Genomic DNA, 27,113 nt, shown 5'->3' with positions numbered 1-27,113 from the left:
TCTGTAGGACCACTGGGCTCGTTACAGGATCGGGGATGCAGAAATGGCTTTTTTGGAGCGCACAAGAAGGTAATGTGCTGTCTTTATGCGAAGGACCTATAAGAAACTTTACTGACACTGCCAAAGTAACAGAAATATCAAATTGAGGTCTTTAAGGTAAAGTGTTGTATCATGTATAGATGGTTGTAACTGAGTGCTTAGTTTGCAATTCCTACGGGCTCTTTTGAATACCTCTAGTATTTAGTGTGTCACTAATTGTTCGAGTTTCTGAGAACTGTGCAAAACTGTAATAGTTTATTTTATTGCATAAATGCAATGTTCAGGTGTGCGAGAGACTCATAACGAGCCCAAATGAGGAGTCATAACTTTCCTATAACCATTTTTATCTTATACACATCGTTGCCCATTATTGTAATATCTGAATGATGCGGTGCAAGACTTGGGACATGGAATGAAGAAAATGGTGTTACGGCCCAAAGTAAAGCTCAAGAACGACATATGGAATGAAATTTTACTAATGATTAAAAAAAATGCACAGTGTCAGGATTGTGCAACATTTTAGTACTTAGCATGACAGCCTTTGTTCTGTTTCATGTTTTTGCTTGGCTTGTCTACATTCCACGAAACTGGCTAAACGGCAATGCAGTCGAGAAAAGAGGACTAAAAAAATGTTTGCTGTGAACAAGCAGCATGTGGCACACAACCCAGTTTGCAGGCTTTGCCATTCATTCAGCCTGCCTAATGCTCATGAGTTATTAAGTACATAGATCACACATTAGTCAGTGAACCTCTCTGTGCTTGCTTGACTTGCCCTGCTTTCAGCTCCTAAAGTTGCTTTAATGCTGATGCGATCTTACGGGCCATGCCTAGCCACATCAGCGTCTGTAGCATTTGTCCCCTACTATTAGGAGTGGATGCACTAGTAATTTTTTCTCCTCCCCACAAAAGTGATTGCTCTCCATCATGTTTATCTTTTCTGCTACTGGGTGTCCAAGATTGCATCATCACCTAGCTGCTGCGATCTTTGGGGCGCACTGCACTGAGAGGGAGGCAGCAGAAGGCAGGAGTGTGAGAAGGAAGGCAATAATATGTGGTATATGAAGGCAGACAGTAGTCTAAGGTGCTGCTTGCTCATTGCTATGCATGGTAGTAGTTGGGACACAGGACTTTTTAAAGGGCCGGCAATTGCCGAGAAGATGAAATGAGATGGCTATGCTTACAGAAAGATTGCCTGTGGCACTGACTCAAACCAACCCTGTTTTTGGGGGCAAAGCTCCCTAAGCCGTGGGTCGTGCATCCGTGATGTATGTAGGAGTAGTAGTAGTAGTCTTCGTCATAGTAGTAGTAGGTAGTCAGCTCAACGGTTGGACTAGAGGAGTGGCACGCGTGCACCCTTTTCAATTGAGGAGGAAACCCACGCACGTTAATCATAAATAAAAAAATAGTTGTTTCTGATGACTTAAGTTTCAGAGACAAGTATTGGTGACTTAATCTCCAATAAAATCTGCCTTGAATTTGATGCTTACTTAAAAAAACTAGTATCAGAAGAACGCACTTTGAGCTCTATCTGACCAGAAAGAGTTGCCACGTTAAACTCGCTGGGCATAACCTCCTTGGTTTTAGCAAGGTTCAGCGAGGGTTAGACTGCAGGGCCATCAATATAGTGAACTAGTATGTAGCCATGAACTAGAGGCCATGAAAGCTGGGAAGTAGACACAGAGCGCAGGCCGTAAGAAAGTGCGCGAGTGCCACCTCTCGCTTAGTCCTTGGAACGTCCACTGGATGGATGGCGGTACTTCTATATGCTGAATGTATGTTGAAAAGACGCGAGATGGCGGTACTTGAAGTGTTCACTAGATGGGCGGACGAATGGACGGACAGACAGATGCACGGACCGAGGGACGCACGCACGGATAGGTGGATGGACGGACAGAGGGATGGACGCACGGATGCATGCAAGGACGGAGGCGCGGATGGATGCACAGACGGGATGAATGCACGGACAGATGCAGAGACGCACGGATGGACGTTTCGCCCCACTCATCATCATGCACTCCGTGGATATGCTGTGATTTTTCGGGAGAGAGGTGAATTTTTATTGTTATTTTTTAATTGAAGGTTATGTAAAATGACTTATAGTGCCTCTGGCAGCAAAACATGTATGACCCGATGTACTCAGCCACATGACCGTTCATTACTGCATGCATTTGACGGTTTCTTTGTTAGTATTAAAATATTGTTCATGTCTTTACATAACATACATACAAAAATATACATATAGGCCTACGTTAGTATTATGCATTAAGAGGGGACGTGGCTTTGGGATAACAAAAAATGGTGAAAAAATTTATTTTTTGAAAATCATTTTCAATTTCTAGAACCCTTTTTCTATCTGATTCCAAAATATCTAAGCTGAAAAACGTGCAGAAGTGCTTCGGAAAATTCATTTCACCCTTTTAGGTAGCGAAAATTATTCTGGAAATTATGAGAAAACAGCTACTTTTAAAAAATTATAAAATTATGGCTTCGCGATGATGCAGCCAGAAGTTGGCTTCTTGGGCTCATCAGAAAGAGCGTTTCTCCATGTTCAAATTTCCCGCGTCAGCTGGCTCCTCCTTTTAACCCCTTAATTACTCATTTTTTTTTCGAAAATTGCAGGTCAAAAAGTGCCTATTTTTAATGCGGATTTTAATTCTGGTTGTTCTGAAAAGTAGCTAGTCGATGTTGAAAAAATATTTTCATCACATACTTGGTCAAATCAACAGAAAAAGTTAATTTCTGAACAATACATAGAAATGAGCTACCTGCTGCCAATAAGAATTATAACCTTATAACGAAAACAGTTACAGACGCCACATCTTTCTTCACTTATGTAGGCTAAGCACCCATGGGGTATTTTCACTCGGAAGGCTTCGAAGCTGTGCGGAAAATTTCAAAATGTGGAATAACGCAAGGTGGCTTCACTGGCGGGCACTCGCATTGTTCATGTGCGAACTGTCTTTATCTTTACCGGAGGAGCTACTCATTCCCCGTCATCACTGTCTTCACTTCCGTGGCTCCTGCCACAGAAGAAAACTAAATCGTCGAGAAAATGCTGCCTTCTAGTGGATGACATGCGATATGACCTGTAAATGCGCGCTTCTCCGCCTGAATGCTAGAGGGGAGTACCTATTCTGCTAGGACAAGCTCTACTCCTCCAAAGCAGTTTGGTGACAGTTTGGGTGGGACGACCTCTGCTCGTCCAAAGCAGTCAAAGGGTCAAGAACAAGCGCACAAAAAGCAAATTTTTGAAGGTCGTTTTGAGGCCCCTGATTGGCTGTGGCTGTCATGTTGCCTCAGCTCCCCTTGCCATTGGCCTCGTGCTCGCTCCAGGAGATCGTCGTCTGCTGCTTGTGTGTCAAGGACATGGCTTTCGAAAATCGCTACTTCCTGACGTGTTCATGGCTCGATAATCACTTGGGACATAACTATGCTTTAGTTAGGAGCTGTAAACGGATGCATGATCAAATTACTTTGAGCGGGCACGTGGTCTACGAGCGCGGCGTGTTATCGGAGTTGTTATTAGGCCTAACTCTGCTGACGGCAAGACTGCTGGCAAAAGTGACGTGCTAGGGCACTCGTGGCGACGTGCTTTTTCGCAAGCAATGGAGCACATCACTCACTACCTCCTCGGAATGTTGGACAGGCATTTTACGTATTGACGGCGGACCATAGCATCAAGCTCGTCAACCCCCCCCGCTCTTCTACTGCCAAGGATTGCTCGGAACAGCGGCTAGCAGTTTCGCGCATTGTCACTCGAAAATGCGATACCAAGAGCAGTGGGCACCGATTTTTTTGTCATCGTAGCTACACATTTCGTGCATCGTCCGGGAACGTCACCATCAAGTGCATCACACGCCGCCTGCACTGTCTATGTGCTGTGCACTCCATGGTCATATAGAGTGCTTTTATGATGCGATTTAGACTCGCTTAGAACCACGCTTGGTATCGCCACGAGCGTTTATCAATGTTCTGAGACAATGAAAGCCTCGTACATTAGCATTTCCGGGACTGGCCTGCATTTCACGGCTAGAGTGGCAAAAAAGCATGCAAGAAGCAGGGGCACGAATTTTTATATGCCCATTTCGCGTCAATAAACAAACTGCTATTCCTGTGCCACCAGTCTCCTGCCAATAACTTCGTTATTTGGAAAGAGGGCATAGGCTGTCATGGCGTGAGCCATTTCCCTGATGCAGTAAACCTCTCTTAATATAAAAAATGTTCAGTGAATATTTATGATCAAGTACGTAATTTTAAAAATTACAGCTTGAACACAAAACATATGTGTAATAATTTCAGTATATGGTCATATTCAATTTCAACGTTTTCTGTCATGCCTATCACACCTCTCCTTCATACAAAAAGCTTGGTTTTAATCCATGCTTGCTCTGCCTAAATCAAAAAAAGGAGGTTATGAAAAAAAATGCAAAGGCACACTGGACAAAGGGCAGAAGCCTGAGAAACCAAATATCAGAAGACAAACCTGAGATCACAATTTTTAGCCATTTTAGAGACATAGAGAAAAATTGAAACTTAAAATGCAATACTCAATTAACTGTTTTTTTCACATTATGCTCAGCTCGAGGAGCAGATATCTTGGCAACCACCTAAAGGGGTGGTGCCACCAAATTTATAGGCTATCCCAAGCCTGTTGTGGGTTTCCTTTGTATGCAAGGACTGTGCACACGAAGGGTCGAAGAAAATGAACGCGTAGAATATATTTTAATTCACTTTTAAAAGAGGTGTAGCTGAATGCCTCCTCTCACGATCTAGACCCATCGCTTGCACAGCAACATTGACATTTCTGAATAGGAGAAGCAACTGCAGTTGTTGTGACGTCACACCAGATCTGCAGTGACAAGTGTGTTGGCATCCCTTGCAGCAAAACGGTGCGTCCGTCAAGGGCACTGGGTGCTTTTGAAGAGACACTTGACGCGTTCTTGTCCGTCAGAAACGCTACTCGCATTTAACAGCGTGGCTGTCCCGCGCTCCTTCAGCGTATCGGCGACCATGAAAGGCCAGTGCATCTAGCGTCGGGCAGCTTCCTCGTCCAGGTTCTGTACTTATATTGTAAATATAAACGCTTTGTTTTCTTCTGGCTGCATTTTGCCTTGCCACTGCTTGGATGCTACTGCAGCTGGCCATGGTGACTGTCAGCACGTTTGTTTCGCTGGCGCTTGTGTGGCACGTGCGTGTGAGAGCAGACGAAACTCAGCATGATGTGCGTCACAGCTTTGTGTGGTCACGTGGGCAAGTCACCTATGCATCGACATCACTGCCGAACTTGACGCCGCGAAACCCAAACTGAAAATTGTGCACTTAAGTTGAGCAAAAACTATTTAGCAAAAATTCACGAATCTTAGTGCGTGTATCATGCTGCCTGGAGCTGAAGAAAATGCTTACAGCAAAGGACACGCATTTCATAAGTTTAATGTCACCACTCCTTTAACAGATTTTGATTCCATTTGTTCTGTAACGCTCCTTAAGCTGTGCTTCAGGGGGGTGTGATCTTAGTTTTCATTTTACTATCTAAAGAATTTTTCGAAAGGCTTCTTGTTTGTAGTGCAAGTGTGCTCATTGCAGTGTTGCTGAAGAAAACGTTCACAAGATTTCGTGTTGTAAAAGAATTATTTTGAAAATGCAGCCCCTTTCAGCATACAGTTGGTTGTGCAAACAGTAATCAGCAATTATTTTTGTCATTTTATAAATCCTCCAGCATCTCCACGAGGTTTAACGAAGAAATAAGTTGTCTCTCATCAAGCATTGGTGGTATTGCCTCGAAATATTTATGGAAGCGATGTGATGCCATTCTTAGTGTCTGTGCCAATTTTCATTAATATCGAACCAGAAACATGAAAGTTTGTTGTAAAAAGCTTTTCGACAGGCTTTTTCTCACAAGTGTTTTCGACATTGTGCATTGCTCGTGGAAAGTGTAGCATGACTGGACTGATTTTGATGCAGTTTTTTTCCTGAATCCCAAAACGTTTTTTGAGGGTCTGACAACTATGAATTCTTGTTTATGGCCCAGTTTTTTTTCTAGAAGATGACTTGTACATGATACTGTTTCTGACAATTTGTGTAAGCAGTCATGATGACAATTTGTGTAAGCAGCCTCGCTAAAAAAAAAAAGAGAAGTGATAAACAATTCTGAGGTTGCCATACCCAATAGTCTTCTTTTGAGTAAAGATCAACACCATTCGCAGCTTCCTGGCATGTTTTGTTATAGCGCAAGGCTTTCCACGAGCAGACCTTATAAATCAAACCATGTAGCATGATGTAACTTGAGAACTACTTAAGGTATCATGAGGAAACTGCATATTTCCCTATTCAAGGCACTTATGAGTACGCATGCCAAATTTCATCGCTCTAGGTCAAAAACAAAATGTTTTTTTATCGCCACCTCCCCTCTTTAAGTGGTACTGCCTTCGTGTGACATAATAATCCCATGTTCGTCAGCGCATCCTGAGCAGCTTTCCAGGGTGCACATGCAAACGTGCACACTGTTTCTAGGTTGCTAAGTTATTGAACAGACATGGTTTTGATACGTACAGTTCGTCTCGGAAATTACACGCACTGCTACTCGGTGCGACCCTGCAAAAGCGAAAGGATGACTGGGCTTGGCTCGAGTATAGAGAAAGTTATGATGCCTGTGACAAGCCACCGATCTCATAAGCACAGGTGCACACAACGCAGTACAAATACTACAGGAAAGGTGTATAATGTCACATAATCCTATTGTAACAGCTTGTTATTTTCAAAAATAGTTGTAAGGCTCAAAATAAAGATGGTTAAATGTAGTTACAGGAATTCCTGCAAAAGCAGAATGATGAAAACTTTCACAAATTGCAAGAAGGGCTGGTGGGATCGTCATTACTTTTCAATGCTGCTGGTGGAAAGCCGGTTTAGAGCCTTTGAGATTGAAAAATACTGCTGCTAAAAATAAATACATGCTTTTGGGATTGACTGCTGCAGCTACAAACACTACAAAAGGTGAGCTTCCTGTCACACCATAAAAAATGGGTCTAAAAGAATCCGTTTTCGGACACTTTCATGGCCACATCAAATGCCTGCCAAGCCCTGCAGAAAGGGATACATAGCTCATTGACATGAACACAAGGGGATCTTATCGCTTTGAAGGCAATTTTACTTTCTAGTTTTCATCAAGAGGTCAATATTTCTTCGTTGAAGCAATATCTCAAATACCTCTATCGTAGTCTGACTTGAAATGTTTTATTGTTACAAAATGTGGTACATAAATACTGAAGTAAGTACTTGAGCACAAAGTTGTGAGATGAGCCTCCTGTTAGTACATAAAGCAACTAAACATTATTAACAGCAGTGTAAAACACAAGTATCTATATGAACCCGCCAAAGTGATGGGGTGGTTATGGTGCTTGACTGCTGATCCACAGGTCAATAAGTTTCATCCTGGTCGCGGCAACTACATTTCCAGTATGGTAAAAAATGCTCAAGGCTTCTGTATTTGAATTCACGTGCATAATAAAGAACCCCATTTGGCCAAAATTTCCAGTGGTCTTCGCTACAGGTGTTTCTTATAATCAGATGGTGGTTTTCGATAGTTAAAGCTTAACAGTTATTAAGTACCTCTATAGAGTTTTTATGTTTTAGCTTATGTCTCCTGATCCATTGTAGAGAGATTGGAGTGTAATTCCGACATGTTCAGGAATGTATAAGGAATGTTCAGGAATGCAGTTTTTGCCATTAATTAGCTGGTGTCCAAAAGTGCAGTGCGGATGAAACAGAATAAGGAGAACTGTGCAACCGCGGGACAAGTGCATTGATGTTGTGAGTTTACTGTTTAATTTTGCACTACACTTTTGAATAATTATAAAATCTTCCGAATTGGAGGTATAGCAATAGGTTTGTGTATTGATGGTATATTTTTTTATCATTAAGAAAGCTTCTATAAAAATGTCTGCATTAAAAAATTGTTTTTCAAACTTGTATGTTTGAAATTCAGCGACTTCAAGCAGTTTTGAACAAAAAAATCCTGCCTCCAGGTGCTAGGCATCATGTCACTGTTCATTGTAAAAATTGAAACTAGCCACAGTTGCAATTGTTCATTGATATATTGCTGAAAGCAAACTGCAGATTTTGTTGCTTCATGGCCAGCGTACAAATGCAGTTCGTTAGTAAATTTAAACCTTGATATATTGCAGTTGAGTATACCTTGTTTCTCATTATAACAAACTATTTAGTCATAATAGCTTCGTGTCTAACCTCGTGTTTTTAACCTCAATGTAATAGAGCACGCTTATCCTCGATTTCAATGTAAATAAATTACACTGCTGCCGCTAAGGAAGACAAAAAGCTGAAACTTCTACTGGTGCCAGTGGTCAAACTATTGAATTGCTCGCGGTTTTCCAGAAGTGTATATAAAGCAGAGTCCTTGTTTAGAGCCTTTGAGATTAAAAAATACTGCTTATATATATATATATATATATATATATATATATATATATATATATATATATATATACACAAGGGAAAGAAGTGTATACCTAAGGGCTCGTTTTTCTGTGTTTTGACACAAATAATGAGATCTAACAGACAGTAATGCCAAGGAATGTACAGGGGAAGTTATTAGAACCAATGGAATGTAAATAAGAAAGAAAAGTGGGTGAAAAAGTAACCAGCCGTGAGCAGGAATCGAACCTACGACCTTCGAATAACGCGTTAGAGCATCGAACGCGTTATTGATGTGATTAAAGTAGTTCAGTCATGCTACAGCAGTGCGTAGTAGGTGGAACACTAGCTAATTATGTACAAACGATACAGCAAAGGCGTGATTTAGAGCAAAAGCATGAAAAGAGTCACTCAGGGAGAGCATCCTTATAAAAGTCAGAATCTGCTTTACTCATGGGTAATGTTAACGTCGCATAAGTATCGTATTCAGTAGAGAAGAGCGTAGATATTGCCACAAGGCAGTAGTGGGATTGGGGCATAAAGCGGTAGAGGGTCCCTGCCTGAAAGAAAGAATAGGAAGTGGATAGAGACTGGTCCCAGCCCGCCAGTGTGCCAGGCATTGCCGTTGCGTGTAATCATCGTAAATATCTGTAAATATACGTTTCCTTGTAAGATTATTGGTGGAGGTGCTGGGTACGCCTATCTGGCTTTCCCGGCAAACCAACACGGAACTTTTTTTTCCCCGCAGGGGCGCCTGCGCAAGTAGGCGTTTGGTGTGTAGCGACACCACGGACCCGAGCTAATGGGGGAGTTTCTACTCCCTCCCACGCCTAGCCGTGCGTGGCTTTGCCGTGCCCGGGGAAAAGGGGATCCTGGGGGTTGAGCTGACGCTGGGTGATCGGACCTTTAAGGCCCCCCAGCAGAGGCAACACACCTCTTTGGCCCCGGCTTCACGTAGACGGCACCCCTGGGCTGACCCACCCAGGGGAAATCGGCAGTCGCCTTTTCCTATCTCTCTCTCCCTACATCTTCGTCTTTCTTACTTTTTTAGCTTTCCTGTCTACTTCTCTCTTCTGTTTACTTCCAATTTTCCTGGCGGCAAGGGTTAACCCTGTGCAAATAGCCTACCTTGGTCTAGGCGCATTGGGTTATAGTGGCGTTGTACGGCTGGCGTCTGCAGTTTTCAGCATCTGTAAACTTGTAGCGTCCCCTCGTTGGGCTCCGTGGTGGGTGGCCGCCAACGCTGCCGAACAAAAATAAGACCGGCATGCATGGAGCATTCCCTCAACTGTCTGATCGTACCGCCCTAAAGCGGGTACGCACCGACGACATAAACTTCTTCAACCAGCCAGTAGAAACTTTTCCCCGCTTCCACGTCATCCACTGCGAAAAAACCGGAAAGCAAGCCAGGACCGTATCTCCTTTCGTAGTTGCCAGGTGTCTTAATGAAACTCTCGGGGCTGGATACAAAGTAACCAAAATGGCTAGCGGAGACCTTCTTCTCGAAATTCGGGACAAAGCACAATTTGTAAAGCTAGACAGCCTCTCAACGTTTGGTGACGTGCCGATCACCGTAACACCACACAGATCCATGAACATCACCCGCGGAGTAGTATCTGATGCAGACTTACTTGAACTCACCGAAACTGAACTTTTGGAAGGGTGGAAGAGCCAAAATGTCAATAATGTACAGAGAATTATAATCAGAAGAGATAATAAGGAAATACCAACGAAACACTTGATACTCACGTTTGCATCCAGTAAACTACCAGATTCCATACAAACAGGGTACACAAAGACATCTATCAGACCGTATATTCCAAACCCTCGTCGTTGCTTCCAATGCCAGAGGTATGGCCATGGCTCTAAAACCTGTCGTGGTCGCCAGACTTGTGCACAATGTGGAGTCCTAGGCCACGTGTCTGAGAACTGCAAACAACCGCCACACTGTGTAAACTGCGAAGGAAACCATGCCGCATATTCACGCTCCTGCACCTACTGGAAAAAAGAAAAAGAAATAATTACATTGAAGGTGAAGGAGAACATTACGTTTAAGGAAGCACGGCGAAGAGTCGCTCCATTCTATGGACCTACATACGCTGATGCGGCGCGTCAGGGGGCACCGCCGCACCAGCCCTCGCCACACCTTCGGCCCGCGCATACCGAGCCGGAGGTTGTGGCACCTGCCCCCAAGGCGGCTGTAGCCCAGGCTACACCGCCTGCTCCCAAACAGAGGCCGGAGACTCCAGAGTCTTCGGGTCTCAAGGCCTCCCCTCACCAGGCGAGGCCTAAAATCCGAACTAACAGCCCGCACGTGCGGGCATCCAGTGCCTCCGAGGAGGCAATGGATACGTTGGCACCCTTGGTGCCGAAAGAGCGGCGTGGCTCCTTGGAGCGCGCCAAGAAAACAAAAAAGCAAATAACAGGGCCTGGTGATGGCCCTGTTAAGTGAACTCAAACTCCCCGTCTAAACAGCCACTCGCTCTTTGTACACACAGCATTATTTTACATTCACCATGAACACTCAAATTATACAATGGAACGTCAGGGGCCTTCTCAGAAACCTTGACAACATCCAAGAACTCTTACACGAACACACACCAAAAGTGCTGTGTGTACAAGAAACACACCTTAATTCAAAACACACAAATTTTCTTCGCAAACACGTTATTTTTCGAAAGGACCGTGATGATGCCATGACATCATCCGGAGGTGTTGCCATCATAGTGAAACAAGGAACTGCATGCACACACCTACAACTACAAACATCCCTTGAGGCAGTGGCTGTTCGAGCGGTTTTTTTTTGATAAACTGATCACAATCTGCACTATCTACATTCCTCCTAGCTATCAGCTGCAAAAACGTGATTTACACTCTCTAATTGATCAACTTCCGGAACCTTATGTTCTCCTTGGAGACTTTAATGCGCATAGCAGGCTATGGGGTGACTCTCGGTATGACGCGCGAGGTCGGCTGATCGAACAGTTCCTTATCTCATCGAGCGCGTGTCTCCTAAATCGAAAAGTACCAACCTATTATAACCTCGCTAATAACACCTACTCCTCTATAGACCTGACCATAGTATCTCCATCTCTTGTGCCTCTACTACAGTAGAAAGTCGTCAGTAATCTGTACGGAAGTGACCACTTCCCCGTAGTTTTGAGCACAACGACAGTAACTGAGTGTCCACCACGCGTTCCCAAGTGGCTCATAAACAGAGCCGACTGGGAACAGTTTTATACTATCGCTTGTCTAGGTTGGAATGACATCTGTACTTTGAACATTCATGTTGCTGTGAACTACTTCACAGCGTTTTTGATTGATGCTGCAACAAAATGCATCCCACAAACAAATGGACACCCTGGAAAACGATGTGTGCCATGGTGGAACGATGAATGCCGAAAGGCGCGCAAACAGCAAAACAGAGCTCGGAGGCTGCTTCGTAACTCACCGACAGCCGAAAATCTTGAAACCTTCAAGAAAATAAAGTCTCAAGGCAGGAGAACGCGTCGGCAGGCCAGAAGAGAAAGCTGGCAGAAGTTTTTATCAGGGGTTAATTCATACACACAGGAGGCTAAAGTATGGAACATGGTCAGTAGGATAGCAGGAAAACAAGTACACGCACTTCCACTCGTAAACACTCAGGGTGATACCTTGGAAGATCAGGCAAACTTCCTCGGTGCACACTTTGAACAGGTATCCAGCTCGTCCCACTATACTGACACTTTCCAAAAATACAGAACAAGAATAGAAAAGCAGAAACTCGAACACAAATCCACTAGATACGAGGCATATAACCAAGCTTTCAGTCTAGCTGAGCTCCGAACATCTCTAAACTCCTGCAGTACTTCTGCCCCAGGCTCTGACCGTGTGATGTATGAAATGTTAAAAAACCTACCAAACGAAACCCGAAAAACCCTACTTTGTTTGTACAATGCTATTTGGTCTTCTGGCACTATTCCTACCGCCTGGAAAGAGGCTATTGTTATTCCCATTTTGAAAGAGGGCAAGGACCCTTCTTTACCCTCGAGTTATAGGCCTATAGCACTTACAAGCTGCTTGTGCAAAGTCTTCGAAAAAATGATAAACTGCCGACTTGTACATTTTCTTGAAACAAATAATTTGCTCGACCCATTTCAGTGCGGGTTTCGAGAAAGTAGATCCACCACAGACCACCTTGTTCGTATCGAGGCACAGATCAGAGACGCCTTCGTTCATAAACAATATTTTCTCTCTGTGTTCCTCGATATCGAAAAGGCTTATGATACAACATGGCATTTCGGAATTCTAAGAGACCTGTCACACCTTGGCGTGCGCGGAAGAATGTTTCATATAATCGAAAGTTACCTGTCAAACCGGACATTCCGTGTCCGTCTGGGCAGTGTGCTCTCTCAAACATTTATCCAGGAAACAGGCATGCCACAAGGTGGTGTGCTTAGTTGCACACTTTTTATTATTAAAATGAATTCTTTGCACTTGTCCATTCCCCGCAATATGTTCTATTGTACATATGTAGACGACGCTCAGCTTGGCTTCAAGTCATGCAACTTGGCCATGTGTGAGCGGCAGGTTCAGCTGGGTTTAAATAAGGTCTCCAAATGGGCAGATGAAAACGGATTTCGGCTTAACCCACAAAAAAGCACGTGTGTCTTGTTCTCTCGAAAGAGAGGCATGCACTCGGAACCTGACATTCGACTGAACGGGCAACGTCTGTCCGTCAAAGCCGAGCATAAATTCTTAGGCTTAATCGTGGACAACAAGTTGACCTTCGTACCCCACATAAAGTATTTAAAAACAAAATGTTTAAAAGCCATGAATGTTATAAAAGTGTTGTCGCATACTACGTGGGGTAGTGACAGGAAATGCCTCATGAACCTGTATAGAAGCCTAATTCGCTCCCGCCTAGATTATGGGGCCATTGTTTATCAGTCTGCGACTCAAAGTGCTTTGAAGATGCTGGATCCCGTGCACCATTCCGGCATCCGCCTTTCTACGGGTGCTTTTCGCACCAGCCCCGTAGAAAGCCTTTACGTTGAGTCAAATGAGTGGTCGCTTCATCTGCAAAGAACCTACATGTCCTTTGTATATTTCCTTAAGGTGAAGGCAGACAAGAGGCACCCCTCCTACTCTACTATTAATGACTTGTCGAGCTCCATTCTTTTCCAAAACAGGCCTTCAATGAGGCAGCCCCTCTCAGTTCGCCTGAAGGGTCTAGCTGAGGACACTGGAGTGTCACTCGAACACAGTTTAATGGCTCCTGTAGCATACCCGCCACCGTGGCAGTGGCAGACTATAGATTGCGATGTGTCTTTCCTAGAAGTTACTAAACATGCGCCTATTGCCCATATTCGAACATACTTCTTGGAACTTCAACACAAATACACACGTCCTGAGTTTTTTTACAGATGCCTCTAAGTCTAACTCCTCTGTGTCCTACGCTGCTGTTGGCCCTTCCTTTTCGGATGCTGGCCCGCTACATCCAGGCACAAGTATCTTCACAGCGGAAGCTTACGCGATACTCGTGGCAGCTAAACACATAAAACAATCACAAATACAAAAAGCAGTAATTTATACAGACTCCCTCAGTGTGGTAACGGCTCTGCAAAGTCTTAAAAAACAAAAAAACCCTGTCCTCGTTTCACTTTACTCCATGTTATGCACACTCTACACACTCAACCGACATGTTGTTGTGTGCTGGGTGCCAGGGCACCGTGAAATTCAAGGCAACATGATGGCGGATCAGCTTGCTGCATCCCCCCACGAAAGCACCGCCATTACACCTTTATCGATCCCGGCCCTTGATCTTAAGCCGTCTCTCAAACGAAATCTCAGGGACTACTGGCAGAGCAAGTGGGATACACACACACAAAACAAACTACACATTGTTAAGCCACACCTTGGTCATTGGCTGCCCGTATCGAAATCGCGTCATACAGAGGTAATACTTACAAGACTCAGGATAGGACACACATACACGACACACACACATCTTCGGTCGGGTGGGGATCCACCATTGTGTGACAGATGTGGTGAAGGATTAACAGTCCTTCACATTTTAATTCAGTGCAAACAATTGGACGCTCTAAGAAAACAACACTTTCCATTACCCTACCGACAACATATACCTTTACACCCTGCAATGTTCGTCGGTAGGGAACCGCTTTTTAGTCATAAGTCATTATTCGCGTTTTTAAGAGAAATTCATAGTTTTCATATCATATTCCCCGGCATTCCGTAGCACGACCTCTCCTGGGAGGTTTTCGCTGCGGTGGCTACACAAGAAAGCACTTGCCTCACGGCCCTTGGACGCAAGGGTATGAACGAGTGAGGCACTTGTGCTAATGCCATACATATCCATCATCGTCTTTTATTATCACCAACTTTCATCACCTATTCGCACCACACACCTTTCACGGCATGGTCATGATTTTACTACTTGTACGTTTTTACCCGCCTTACCGCGAGGAATTTTATGGCCCTTATACAGCCGCTAATCACAATCATCGTCCACATTCCTTGTCCTATGAACTGGCGCTCTTTGGCCATCAAATGGCCCTTGCGCCAAAAAACGCCATATATCATCAACACGGAACTTTGGAGTGGTCGCCACCTTCATTTTCCTGCAATGGCTCAACAGGCCCACCCACAAGAGCAACAGCAGCCGCAACAGCAGCAGCAGCAGCAGCAGTAGCTGCCTCCTCTGTTTCTCCTGCCTCCACGAGACCCCGGAACCTTTTCGGGCACAGGCAAGGACAAGGTGAATGTTGAAGATTGGGTCGCATTGTACGAGCGCGTGAGCGAATACTATAGGTGGGACCCTACGTTGATGCTGGCCAACGTTGTATTTTACTTGCGGGATACAGCGCTCACCTGGTATGAGACGCATGAGTCGGAGTTGACCAGCTGGGACGTTTGCAAACTGAAGCTTGTCGAGTTATTCAGCAGGCCATTTGGGCGACAGCAGGCCGCGAGGAAAGACCTGAAATGTCGCGTACAGACATCGACAGGATCGTATGTATCTTATATACAGGACGTATTGGGCCTCTGTCGAAAGGTGGACGAGAACATGAGCGAAACTGACAAAATCGCTCACATATTAAAGGGAATTGCCGATGACGCCTTCAATCTGTTGATCGTTAAAGATTGCGCCACCGTCGACGCGGTTGTGAAGGAATGTCAGCGCTTCGAGCACGCTAAGAACCGTCGCATAACCCGCCAGTTTGCGCATCTGCCTAATACTGCAGCCACTTCGACCTGCGAAGACAGCCCCAAGTTCACGCAAGCTACATCGTCCGAAAACGTCACCCGAATCGTTCGCCGCGAACTCGAAGCAATGGCTCCTGCAGCCATCGCCTCCGACGGTCCTCAAGACAACGCATCTACCGTCTCCCTCATCCAAGCCGTCGTTCGCCAAGAAATAGCAAATCTCGGCATCGCACCTGTTTGCGCTGTTCGCACTACCGAGACCTCGGCTTCTGTTAACCTGATTCGGGTGTACCCTTCACGCTACCCTTCCCGCTACTGGAACCCTGCTGAATGGAGAACGTCGGATGATAGACCGATCTGCTTGCACTGCTCTCGCGCCGGCCACATTGCACGCTACTGTCGCAATCGTTGGACATCCAATTCATCTTGGAACACTGGGACATCGCGTCGCTTTGAAGGCAATTCTCACCGCTTTTCTACTCCGTACGATCCACAGCCTGCTCCTACTAACGTTCAGGGCCGAAGGTTCGGCCGGTCACATCACCCCAAGGCCGCCGATCTCTCTCGCCGATGATTTCTCTATCCAGGTCCCCTGCACGACCTGGGCCCTCAACCTCGGGAAACTAGACCATGCAGCTCCCGGAGGTGACGCTGCATTAACGACCCGTTCTGCAAATCCTCTGTTGACGATTCCTACACGCCGCAATATTTTGGACCTTTTGGTGGATGACGTTACCGTTACAGCCCTCATAGACACTGGCGCACGAATTTCAGTCATGAGCGCTGCTCTCTGTATGAAACTGCGAAAAGTGATCACGCCTCTTATTAAGTGTGCAGTAATGCTTGCCGATGGGAGCACATCTACCGTTCTTGGCATGTGCATCTCTCGCGTGTGTATTGCTGGGCGCCAGACCGTCGTGTTGTTCACCGTGCTTGAGCAGTGCCCACATGGCGTGATTCTTGGTCTTGACTTTCTCTCTGCACACTCCGCCCTTATCGACTGCTCGACGGGTCTTTTTCAGTTGGAACTGCCTTTTGACGCCGCTGTTGCCCGTGATGCTCAAAGTCACCTTTGTGCCACTGAGTTCCTGCATCTTCCGCCGCAAGCCGTGACTTACGTGCAGCTCGTGTGTGATCCGCCTGTGCGCGATGGTGAATATGTCGTTTCACCTATTACCGACGTTGTGGTAAAGCACTCCATTACTGTCCCGCACACCGTGGTGAGAGTACGCCACAACCAGACCCATCTGTCTCTTTTGAACTTTGGTTTCTCCACGCACGTGCTGCCTGCTGGTATTAAACTAGGCGTCATATCGTCGTTGCAAGAGTGTGATATTTCTGAACTGTCGGCTCAGCAACCTACACCGCACGTCAACTTGCTCACTGCGCCCAACCTGTCAAGCATTGACATTGCCAAAATGATAGCGCCAGATCTTTCGCCCTCCAAAGCACAAGAGCTCCACCGTCTGTTGACATCCTATGCGGACATATTCGATCTTGACAACCGCCCTTTAGGCCAGACATCAGTTGTGACGCATCACATCAACACCGGCGATGCCAACCCAATTCATCGCCGCCCTTACCACGTCTCCGCTGCCGAACGCTCTGTCATCCAGAAAGAGGTCGAGAAAATGCTCGCCAAAGGCCTCGTCGAACACTCATCTAGTCCGTGGGCATCCCCGGTCGTGCTTGTCAAGAAGAAGGACAACACATGACGGTTTTGCGTCGACTATAGACATCTCAACAAGGTCACTAAGAAGGACGTTTACCCCTTACGAAGAATAGATGACGCCCTTGATTGCCTTTATGGCGCAGTTTTTCTCGTCCATTGGCCTTTGATCTGGTTATTGGCAGATCGCTGTCGACCCACGGGACCGAGAAAAAACGGCATTTGTAACCCCCGATGGGTTATACCAATTTAAAGTAAGGCCGTTTGGGCTTTGTAATGCGCCGGCCAACTTTGAGCGCATGATGGATTCCCTTCTGCGTGGCTTCAAATGGTCTACTTGCTTATGCTACTTAGATGATATAATTGTTTTTTAACCGACGTTCGCAAGCCATCTTGAGCGACTGTCCAGTATTCTCCAAGTATTCCGCAACGCTGGTCTCCAGCTGAACTCCTCCAAATGCCGTTTCGGCCATCGCGAAATAACTGTACTTCGTCACCTCGTTAACGCATCTGGGGTACAGCCCGATCCGGACAAAATTCGCGCAGTGACTCAATTTCCCGTGCCCTCTTCTCCTAAGGATGTCCAGAGCTTCCTTGGTTTGTGCTCCTATTTTCGACGCTTCATCCGGAATTTCGCCGATATTGCGCAGCCTCTCACCGAGCTTATTAAGATGTCCCATTTACTTGGAATTCGCCTGAAAGTGCTGCATTTTCGGTGCTCATTGCAGCCCTCACGACTACGCCAATATTAGGCCACTTCGATCAGACTGCCCCGACAGAAGTTCGTACGGACGCGAGTGGCCACGGAATTGGTGCTGTTTTAGCTCAGCGTCAGCATGGACGTGACTGTGTCATCGCCTACGCCAGCCGCCTTTCATCCCCTGCCGAGAAGAACTATTTCATCTCTGAAAGACAGTGTCTTGCTCTTGTTTAGGCTGTCGCTAAATTTCACCCGTACCTCTTCGGTTGCAGTTTTGCTGTTGTAACTGATCATCATGCACTCTGCTGGCTTTCCTCGCTCAAGGATCCTACGGGACGTCTCGGTCGTTCGTCTCTCCGCCTCCAAGAATACACCTTCTCGGACGTGTATAAATCTGGTCATCTCCATCAAGACGCCGACTGCCTGTCACGGTATCCAGTGGATCCACCAGACGCCACAGAGAGAGCTACGGAGGCTTGCGCCTTATCAATATCAGACTTTCTTGATATCACTTCTGAGCAACGCCGCGGCCCGGATTTACTTCTCATCATAGAAAGCCTGAGTTCCGCTACTCCACCCACTTCTCTGAACTTGTATTTCCTTCATGAAGGTGTTCTCTACCGCCACAACATGCGCCCTAATGGTTCTGACCGCCTTCTCGTCGTGCCTTCCCATTTGCGTGTAGATGTTCTCTGACAGCTTCACGATGAACCTGCCGGTGGTCACCTGGGAGTCACCCGCACTTATGATCGCGTCCGGTGCCGTTTTTTTCTGGCCACGCCTATATCGCTCTGTGCAAAAGTATGTCGCCAGCTGCGACCTTTGTCAACGTCGAAAACGACCAACATCGCTTCCAGCTGGCCTTCTTAACCCTATTGAGATCCCTGCTGAACCATTCTACCGCGTAGGGCTCGACCTTCTCGGGCCATTTCCCACTTCTGCATCCGGGAACGAATGGGTTGCTGTGGCGACCGACTATGCGACACGTTACGCGATCACCCGTGCTCTTCCAGCCAGCTGCGCTACCGATGTCGCCGACTTTCTACTGCATGACATCATATTGCATCACGGCGCTCCTCGACAGCTCGTTACTGACCAAGGCCGATACTTTTTATCTCGCGTCGTCCACGATATCGTACGTTCCTGTTCCACGAACTACAAGTTCACAACGGCATACCATCCACAAACTTATGGACTTACAGAGCGCCTGAATCGCAGTATAACAGACATGTTGTCAATGTATGTTTCTCCAGACCACCGTGACTGGGACGCAACATTACCTTACGTCACCTTCGCTTACAACTCCTCCAGACATGACACCGCAGGCTATTCCCCGTTCTACCTTCTTTATGGACGGGAACCCTCTCTGCCTCTTGATACACTCCTTCCCGCTGGTTCAAGCTCTCCGGTCACATACGTCCGCGATGCCATAGAGCGAGCCGACGCAGCACGAAAGATTGCCCGAGAACGACTCATACTTTCTCAAGCCTCTCAGAAAGATCGATACGATCATCACCACAGCGAAATTTCCTATGCAGCAGGTTCTCTCGTACTCTTGTGGACCCCATGTCGTCAGGTCGGCCTCTCAGAAAAATTTTATTTCGCTATGACGGACCACACAAAGTCCTGTGCAAGATCACCAACCTCGCCTACGAGATACAGCGAGTCGTCGACGAAGCGCACTCAACGCCACCACCGTCCACTGTTGTGCACGTCGTAAGACTGAAGCCTTATGTGTCACCCAACATTCCCCTTTCGTGACAAGTGCCGGGTCGGCGCTTTAACGCCGTGGGGTAGTGCCACAAGGCAGTAGTGGGATTGGGGCATAAAGCGGTAGAGGGTCCCTGCCTGAAAGAAAGACTAGGAAGTGGATAGAGACTGGTCCCAGCCCGCCAGTGTGCCAGGCATTGCCGTTGCGTGTAATCATCGTAAATATCTGTAAATATACGTTTCCTTGTAAGAATATTAACAGTAAACCTTAGTCAACGCATTTTATCTGCCCACAGTCGGCTCAGACAGCAAGCGACGAAGCACCGCTGCGTGTATTCGTACATGCTCTGCCGACCGCCTATCCACATTTGCGCGGGGACAGTGCTGCCTCGTATAGCCCGATCTCGCCGCAAATAGGATCAAGTGTTTATGCAAAATCTTTGTCAGGAGGGACAGTGATGACTGTGGGCCGAGTTGGCATTTTTTCTAAGGTTGTAACTAGACCTGTGAGCTAATACCGAAATTACTGGTGGTGATGCACTGCTGTTTTCAGCTCCGGTGCGGGGCTCATCGGATTGGTGGTGGCACGGAAAGGGGGTTATACTCCAGTGTGAGGAGAAGAGCGCAAATGGTCGTTCGAATTGAGAAAAAATGAAAAGAAATTCACCAATACTATAGAAATATGGAATGCCTTCAGAGCAAAGCTCTGTATTGCTAGATTCCACTTCAGTTCTGCGCAGCGTGCTGGCGGTGTGGCTCTGGAGTATGACAATGGAGGCCGCTTTCATTTCCCTGTGCTGCCCCTTGCCCTTTTTGGCAGGAATTTGATAAGGGCCGGGAAAACGTACATCGCCATCCGATATAAAAAAGTGCCCCATGAGCTTTCCGCTAGGGAACGGAGCATGCGCTGCCCCATTGGGAAAGGGCAGATTGGATCACTAATTTCTGTGCTTCAGTTTCTTATGAAGTCAATATCGTTGTAGCGAGGTTATGAGCAGTTGTGAATACCTTTTGCTTTGACTAGCACGCACATAGTGAGTACCAAAAATAAGTTGCAAGGAAAGAGTGTCGGCACACAGCAACATGTGACCGGGCGCTAAAGTGACGGGAAGTCACTATAGTGAACGAATTTTGTCTGAAGGACCAGTAACATTGGATATAGCTACCTGGTGATGGATGAATAATAGTACAAGATTTTGCGTGAAGTGCTGCACTCAAATGAGTGTAACGTTTGCACGTTCTCTCTCGTGTATTTATCCGACTTTCAGCAAGAACGTGGCTCATGTCCAAGCACATTTGATTGCCTTATGCCACTGTGACCTCAAAGCAATGATTACTGTGGTGACAAATCAAATAAAAGATGGTATGAAAGACAAACTTATTAGAAATACTTTCATGCGATCAATATATACTATATTACCAAGATGTAATGCACAATATGCATACATTGCTCGATTGACTTCAGGAAGGCATCAGTTTTTCTTTTTTGAGGGAGGGAGGGAGCGGCGGGAAAGGCCGTCTAGTGTGATAAAGGCAGTCTTCCTTCGATCTTTCTCGTCGACCTCAATTTGCCAATAGCCGGTCTTGAGGTCCATCGACGAAAAGTACTTTGCGTTGTGCAGACAATCCAGAGCGTCGTCTATACGTAGAACATGGTACCCATTCTTCTTGGTCATCTTGGTCAGGCGCTGGTAATCAACGCAAAAGCATAGGGTCCCGTCCTTCTTTACTAAGACCACGGGTGACGCCCACGGACTCTTGGACGGCTGAATGATGTCATCCCGTATCATTTCGTTGACTTTTTTTTTCACGGCCTCGCGTTCACACGTTGAAACTCGGTACTGGCTCTGCCGAACTGGTCGAGCACTTTCTTCTATTATAATGCGATGTTTCGCGGCTGGGGTTTGCTGAATTCTGGAGGATGACGAGAAGCAGTCCTTGAATTGTAGAAGCAGGGTTTTGAGCTAGTCTTGCTCACACTTCAGAAGTCTCGGGTTGACGTCGAAATCTGGTTGGGGACAACGAATCGTAGAAGAATCTTCGACAGCATCGAGGAGGGTAAAAGCGTTGCTGGCGTTCACGAATTCGTCGATGTAGGCGACCGTCGTACCAACGCTGCGGTACTTATATTCGTTGCTGAAGTTTGTCCGCAGTACCTTTGTTTTGCCTCCACGCAGCTCGGCTATGCCTCTTGCAATGCAAATCTGATGGTTTAGAAGTAGGTGCTGATTGCCCTCGATGACGCCGTCAATGTTTGGGTGTTCTTCGATGCCGACAGAAATGGTTACGCTGGTGAAGGGTGGAACGGTGATCTGCTCTCCTATCATATTTAAGGGGGCAGACAGGTCTTAGACATTTTTTGTTTATTTCTTCAGCATACCTGCCAAGTTCAAGGATTCTGAATGCGGGAGATTTTGCCAGGTGGGGGGAGGGGGCTTGTGTGGCACAAGGTTATACAAATAAAAAAAACATTGCTAAATGCTAAAAACAAAAGGGGGTGACAAGGGGGTCTCAATCACAAGCGCCAACATCAGCGTTGCGGTGGAGTCGCCGAACACACGAGGGTAGAGTTTTTCACTAAGGTGAGAGTCTGAAAGGATCAACACAACTAGCAGAATCTATTTCAGTTAAAACAACTTGCGTATGTCTTCCTGGGACACATGTGAACGGACAGGACGGCGCAGCTGGCTGCCGCAAAAGCACGGGTCAAAACTTTACTCACTACTAGCTTTCGTCAGGAATGCCAAAACGCGTCTGGACTCTTTTTATTGTGATAGCAATTATATCGACAGTCCAGGCTATTTTTTTGCCGTCGCCACTGCCGCCGTCCTTCACCGTATATGTATACGTATATAGATATATATATATATATATATATATATATATATTAACACAAAAAAAAAAAGCCGCCCGTGCTTGCCGTTGCGCTTGTCGCGATGCACGACGCTTGCTTATCTTTCGCTTGTATTTTGCCCCATGAATGCTTACTTGTGCGTGCACGCTTATCCTTTGATAGAGGAATCAAATGCCTTCGGTTTTCACTGAAATGAAAGCATTAGTTGCCGGGCCCACAAAGGTCACTTTGGTCTCTGCACAGGCCCTTTTGCGAAAACAGCGCACTTTTCATACACAGCGAGGTATAACAACTGAGACATTTGTCAATCTCTACTCATCGGTACCTGTGATTATGTATCGTGAATCGTTTCTGTTTAAACAGCGCGTTACAAGTCAAGCGGTAAACGTTGTTAGTTCGCTGCGAGTATCGTGTTCGTGCGTCATTTGTGTGTGAGCAGCACGCTCCACGTTTCAATCTGCTTGCCATTTTCAGCGCTACATTCCAAGTTGTTGCTGTCGCATTTATTGCTTCGCCCTTGCGGCGAAACTCTAACTTTTTAAAAATTTTTTACGTATTTGCTGCCTTTAACCGACCGTTGCGTGCCCTCGAGGCTCATAGATCGCTATCGCGTCGCTGTGACAGCGGTTTCGTGCGTGGTGGTTGCGGCAAACGCTAGTTCATTTTACAATCTCAATGCGCTTGGCTGCGCACGTGCCTTCAAAACTAAGTCATTTTAGGCCATCTACAATAGCATCTGCCGCAGTTTTGTCCGCAGAGTTTATGTAAAGCAGTGTTGCTTTGACTGGTTGAGCGCACACTTTCAGGGTTATGTCAGTAATTACGTCGTCGCCATACATGATCGTGTCAAGAGCGACCGCAGTTTCGTCTACTGCGGTTGTGGCAACGACAATCACATGCACTGTAGAAGACAGTGCGTACTTCCGAAGCTTCGAGTAGGCGGCTCTCGGCCTTCGTTCGACGGTTTCCGTACTAATTTTCGTATCACCCCCCGAGATTAGGAAATGTGTTCGGAACGTTTGAATTGAGGCCCAATGAAATTTAGCTTTGGGATTTTCAGGAATTCGTATCTGCCGCAGTTTCGCATTACTGAGATTATACTGTACGTTTACATGAATGCCTCTTAAACTCATAATAAAATGGGGTAGGTTCGAAAAGCATGGAGCAGATTGAAATGCTTTTTTGTCAATGCGGCCAATCACGCACAGAAATTTCGATTTCTGGGAGATTTTCATGACAACCGTAAAATAGGAGAAAACGATCGAAATCCGGGAGTCTCCCGTCCAATCCGGGAGACTTGGCAAGTATGCTTCAGTGATCTTGGATCAAACTACACAGGATTTTGCAGTTTTCTTCTGCTGATTTCAAATATTTCATTAGTTTTCCTGTAACTCATCTTGTTCCTGAGATAACCTAAGTTCACTCCCTATTGTTTAAGGCCGTCATAGAAAAAAAGTGCTTAAATAAAAGTGGTATTTAAGGGGAGATAATACTCGAAGACACTTTTTCTTTAATATTCACCCTAGAGCTATGAAGCTTGAGCTGTTTATGGTACTTTTTATGTTGATTTCAAATATATAGTTAGTTTTCTTGCAAGTTACACACTTTTAGCTCTGCAACATGACAAAGTGAAAACCTTAACCCTTTTGCTCCCTCTTTTCATCCCTAAAATTTTGTAATTTTTTTATCATTCATAGTTCATAATGCTTCAAATAAAGTCTAGAGTGCAAATAACTAATTAGGAAGCACATACAGAATATATAATACACGTGAAAAATAATAGACGTAAAAAGTCCGTATTTCACCTACCCTAGTAAAGGTATACATACAATTTTTTTATTATACAATAAAATCTTGAAATTTAAACTAGGTAATTGAATTTTTCATACTTTGGAAAACATTTGGACAAAACTTCATGCAGATCCGAGCACTAGAAATGCCCGAAAAAGAAGAGGCACATGGGAAAAAATGGCAAAATTTGTGTTTTGTGAAAAACGAGTTTTAAAGTTAAAATTGAGTTTTTATTTAAGAAAGATATTGTTAAATCAGATGAAATTTACACACCAAAAAGAACAATCCTTCTCGTAGTGGCCACTGCGACTAAAATATGCCAGCACCATGAGTTTGTCTCTGTTGGCGTTTTCTAGGCGGACTCCTAACAGACATTTCGCTCACAGACAGGGCTATGAAACACTTGCCAAACTTTTGCTCCATCTGGCAGAGCCTTGTGCCTACTGCAAGCTAGGAAGAAGTTCGACAGGACTGCAAAATTCAAACCAAGACCAGTGTCATGCCATTTTGCGGCCATGTTTATGCCACATACCGTCGTACATAATGACAATGTCGTCCCTGCTAAGTTCTCTCACTGCGAGCTCTGACCTCTCAAGATCGGCGCTGACTTCATCCATTGCCGCATCACGAACTTTCTGGCTGATGGGTGTGAATGACTTTGATGCATTGGCTTTTGCAAGCGAACAACTGCCGCAAATCGGACCAGCTGCTCGTAGCCTATTCCTACGAAGCGCGCCGCACAACGGCTTTCGCATGCGAGCAATGCCTTTTTTTATTCATAGCGGAGATAATTACACGAGAAAAGCATTGCTCAGCTGCACTGCTCGACAAGACATGGACCCCCAAATAGGCTTCACAGCACATACAGACGCGCAGCGGCCAATCGCGGTCCCTGATTCGTACCATGTGATAAGCCTGTCATGGCGCTCGGAAAACGCACAGAAGAGTGATTCTCTTTATTATTTCTTGCGCTGCATCAACGAGAGAAACTGGTGTTATTCGAAGAGTGAGGCTCGACTGTTCGACTCATGCGATCAACAATGGCTAGCGGCGGCGCATTATCGGCGGCAAGGTGCTCGAAGAATGCGCCTTCGTCCTTTCAACAGGCACCTTGTGCTTTTTAGATGAAATTTTAAAGCATTTCCAGTTAAATCTCGACCTGTAATATTTTTTTCATAACAGTAGAGGTACTAATCTTGTCAAAGCAGGCAAAAATAAAAAATTGGTAACTTTGAAAAAAACTCGTTTTTCGACCCTCATCTCCCCTTAAGGTATGCCAACATAGACTAAGGACTATAGAGTGAAAGTATGCAAGTTTTTTGTTTTTAGGCCTTTTTTGGTTGTTCTACAGCAAAATGAACTATCCATTTAAAAATCAATTGGCATTGTATTACAATTTTTGTCAGTAATTAATTAAAAAGGCTTGTGCTCTTAATTCTGCTCCCATACTTGCATACTACACACATACAGGTTTTCATTGCAAAAAGAATTATTGTTGTACCTGCCCTAGGTGCAGTGATATTGAGGCCTCAAAATTGAACAGTCGTAAATTTACTTTTTTGAGAAAAATGAAAAAAAAACTGCAAACACACAGCTTCTTCAAAAAGCAACAATCATGGTACACGTGTTTTGCAATCCTTATAAAGGTGCTCATAAATTCGTAGCAGAGCTTCTAACATAGTTGCCGGCCAATACAAAGAAGCCTCGAAGTCGTTTCCCCATTTTTTTACAAGTTCTGCATGTTAACAGCACCAAGAATCTAGACAGTTAGAATATTATTACAAAAAAATTACCACTAACTGGTGTGTGAAAATTTGCAGAGGGATAGAAAAATACTTGCAGAAACCAAATATCTCACTTTTAGGAAATGAATTTTTTTGTCACTTTTCTGTCCCAAAGACCAGCCTGCCCCCTTAAAGCATGGGTCATGTGCATCATGAGGGGCGGCAGCGCTTTTTCTGAGGTTAGTGTGATTGACTCAGACCTCAAGTTGATGACAGCACCGTGTTAACAAAAGAAGTCCATCCCGAGTATCACATCCCTGGAGCACTCGTGTAGGATTACAAAGCTTGCAGGGTAAGTCCGCTTATTGATGGTGACTCTTGCTGTACAGAGCCCAGCGGGGGTTATGAGATGGCCTCCAGCGGTTCGAATTTCGGAGCTTCCCCATGCGGTCCAGACTTTTTTCAACTTTGCGGCGAACGTCCCACTGTTGACAGTATAGTCGGCTCCGGTGTCGACGAGAGCTGTGATGCTGTGCCCGTCGATGAGAACGTCAGTGTCACTAGTTCGTCCCCTAGCGTTGCGGTTGGGTCGTGGCGTCGGGTCACGGCTGCGTCAGCTTGTTCGGTTGCATCCATGTTGTGTCATCGGGTCATCTTTGGTGCATGAGGTTTCGTCATCAGGGCTCTGCTTGGTTCGCGTCGTGTTCAGAAAGTTTCGCCGCGTCGTCGTCAGAAGATAATCTTCAGCAGGTCGTCGCACAGCAACCGCCTCTCCATTGGTTGCTGCCTTTAGTTTTCCGAGTAGGGACTTGGAGATCGGTCCGGAGCAGGGCCGGTGAACTGCCCGCGGTGCGGTGAGGCTTAGCGGCCTGGCGACGGCGAATGATACGGTCGTCTGGGTATTGCACTCCCGCGAGATAGTCGCTGATGTCATGCGGTCGTTCACCGCCTTGTGGACATGGCGCGTTGACGTCGAAGCCCCGTAGACCCATC

At 45.8% G+C, this 27,113-nt stretch overlaps 1 protein-coding gene across 1 annotated transcript in view; it reads left to right on the top strand.

The window, feature by feature from the left end:
- LOC119161107 (mitochondrial amidoxime reducing component 2) overlaps positions 1-27,113 on the top strand; it is a gene marked incomplete at its 5' end in the record, with an annotated part of 104,654 nt that overhangs the window by 62,191 nt on the left and 15,350 nt on the right. Inside the window, 1 exon segment of the mRNA XM_075884866.1 lies at positions 8-69. Within this exon segment, the coding sequence (XP_075740981.1) occupies positions 8-69 (62 nt within the window).

Source organism: Rhipicephalus microplus, unplaced genomic scaffold (assembly GCF_043290135.1).
Source record: "Rhipicephalus microplus isolate Deutch F79 unplaced genomic scaffold, USDA_Rmic scaffold_49, whole genome shotgun sequence".
NCBI classification, from domain to species: Eukaryota; Metazoa; Arthropoda; class Arachnida; order Ixodida; family Ixodidae; genus Rhipicephalus; species Rhipicephalus microplus.
This window is presented reverse-complemented; position numbering and strand designations above follow the sequence as displayed.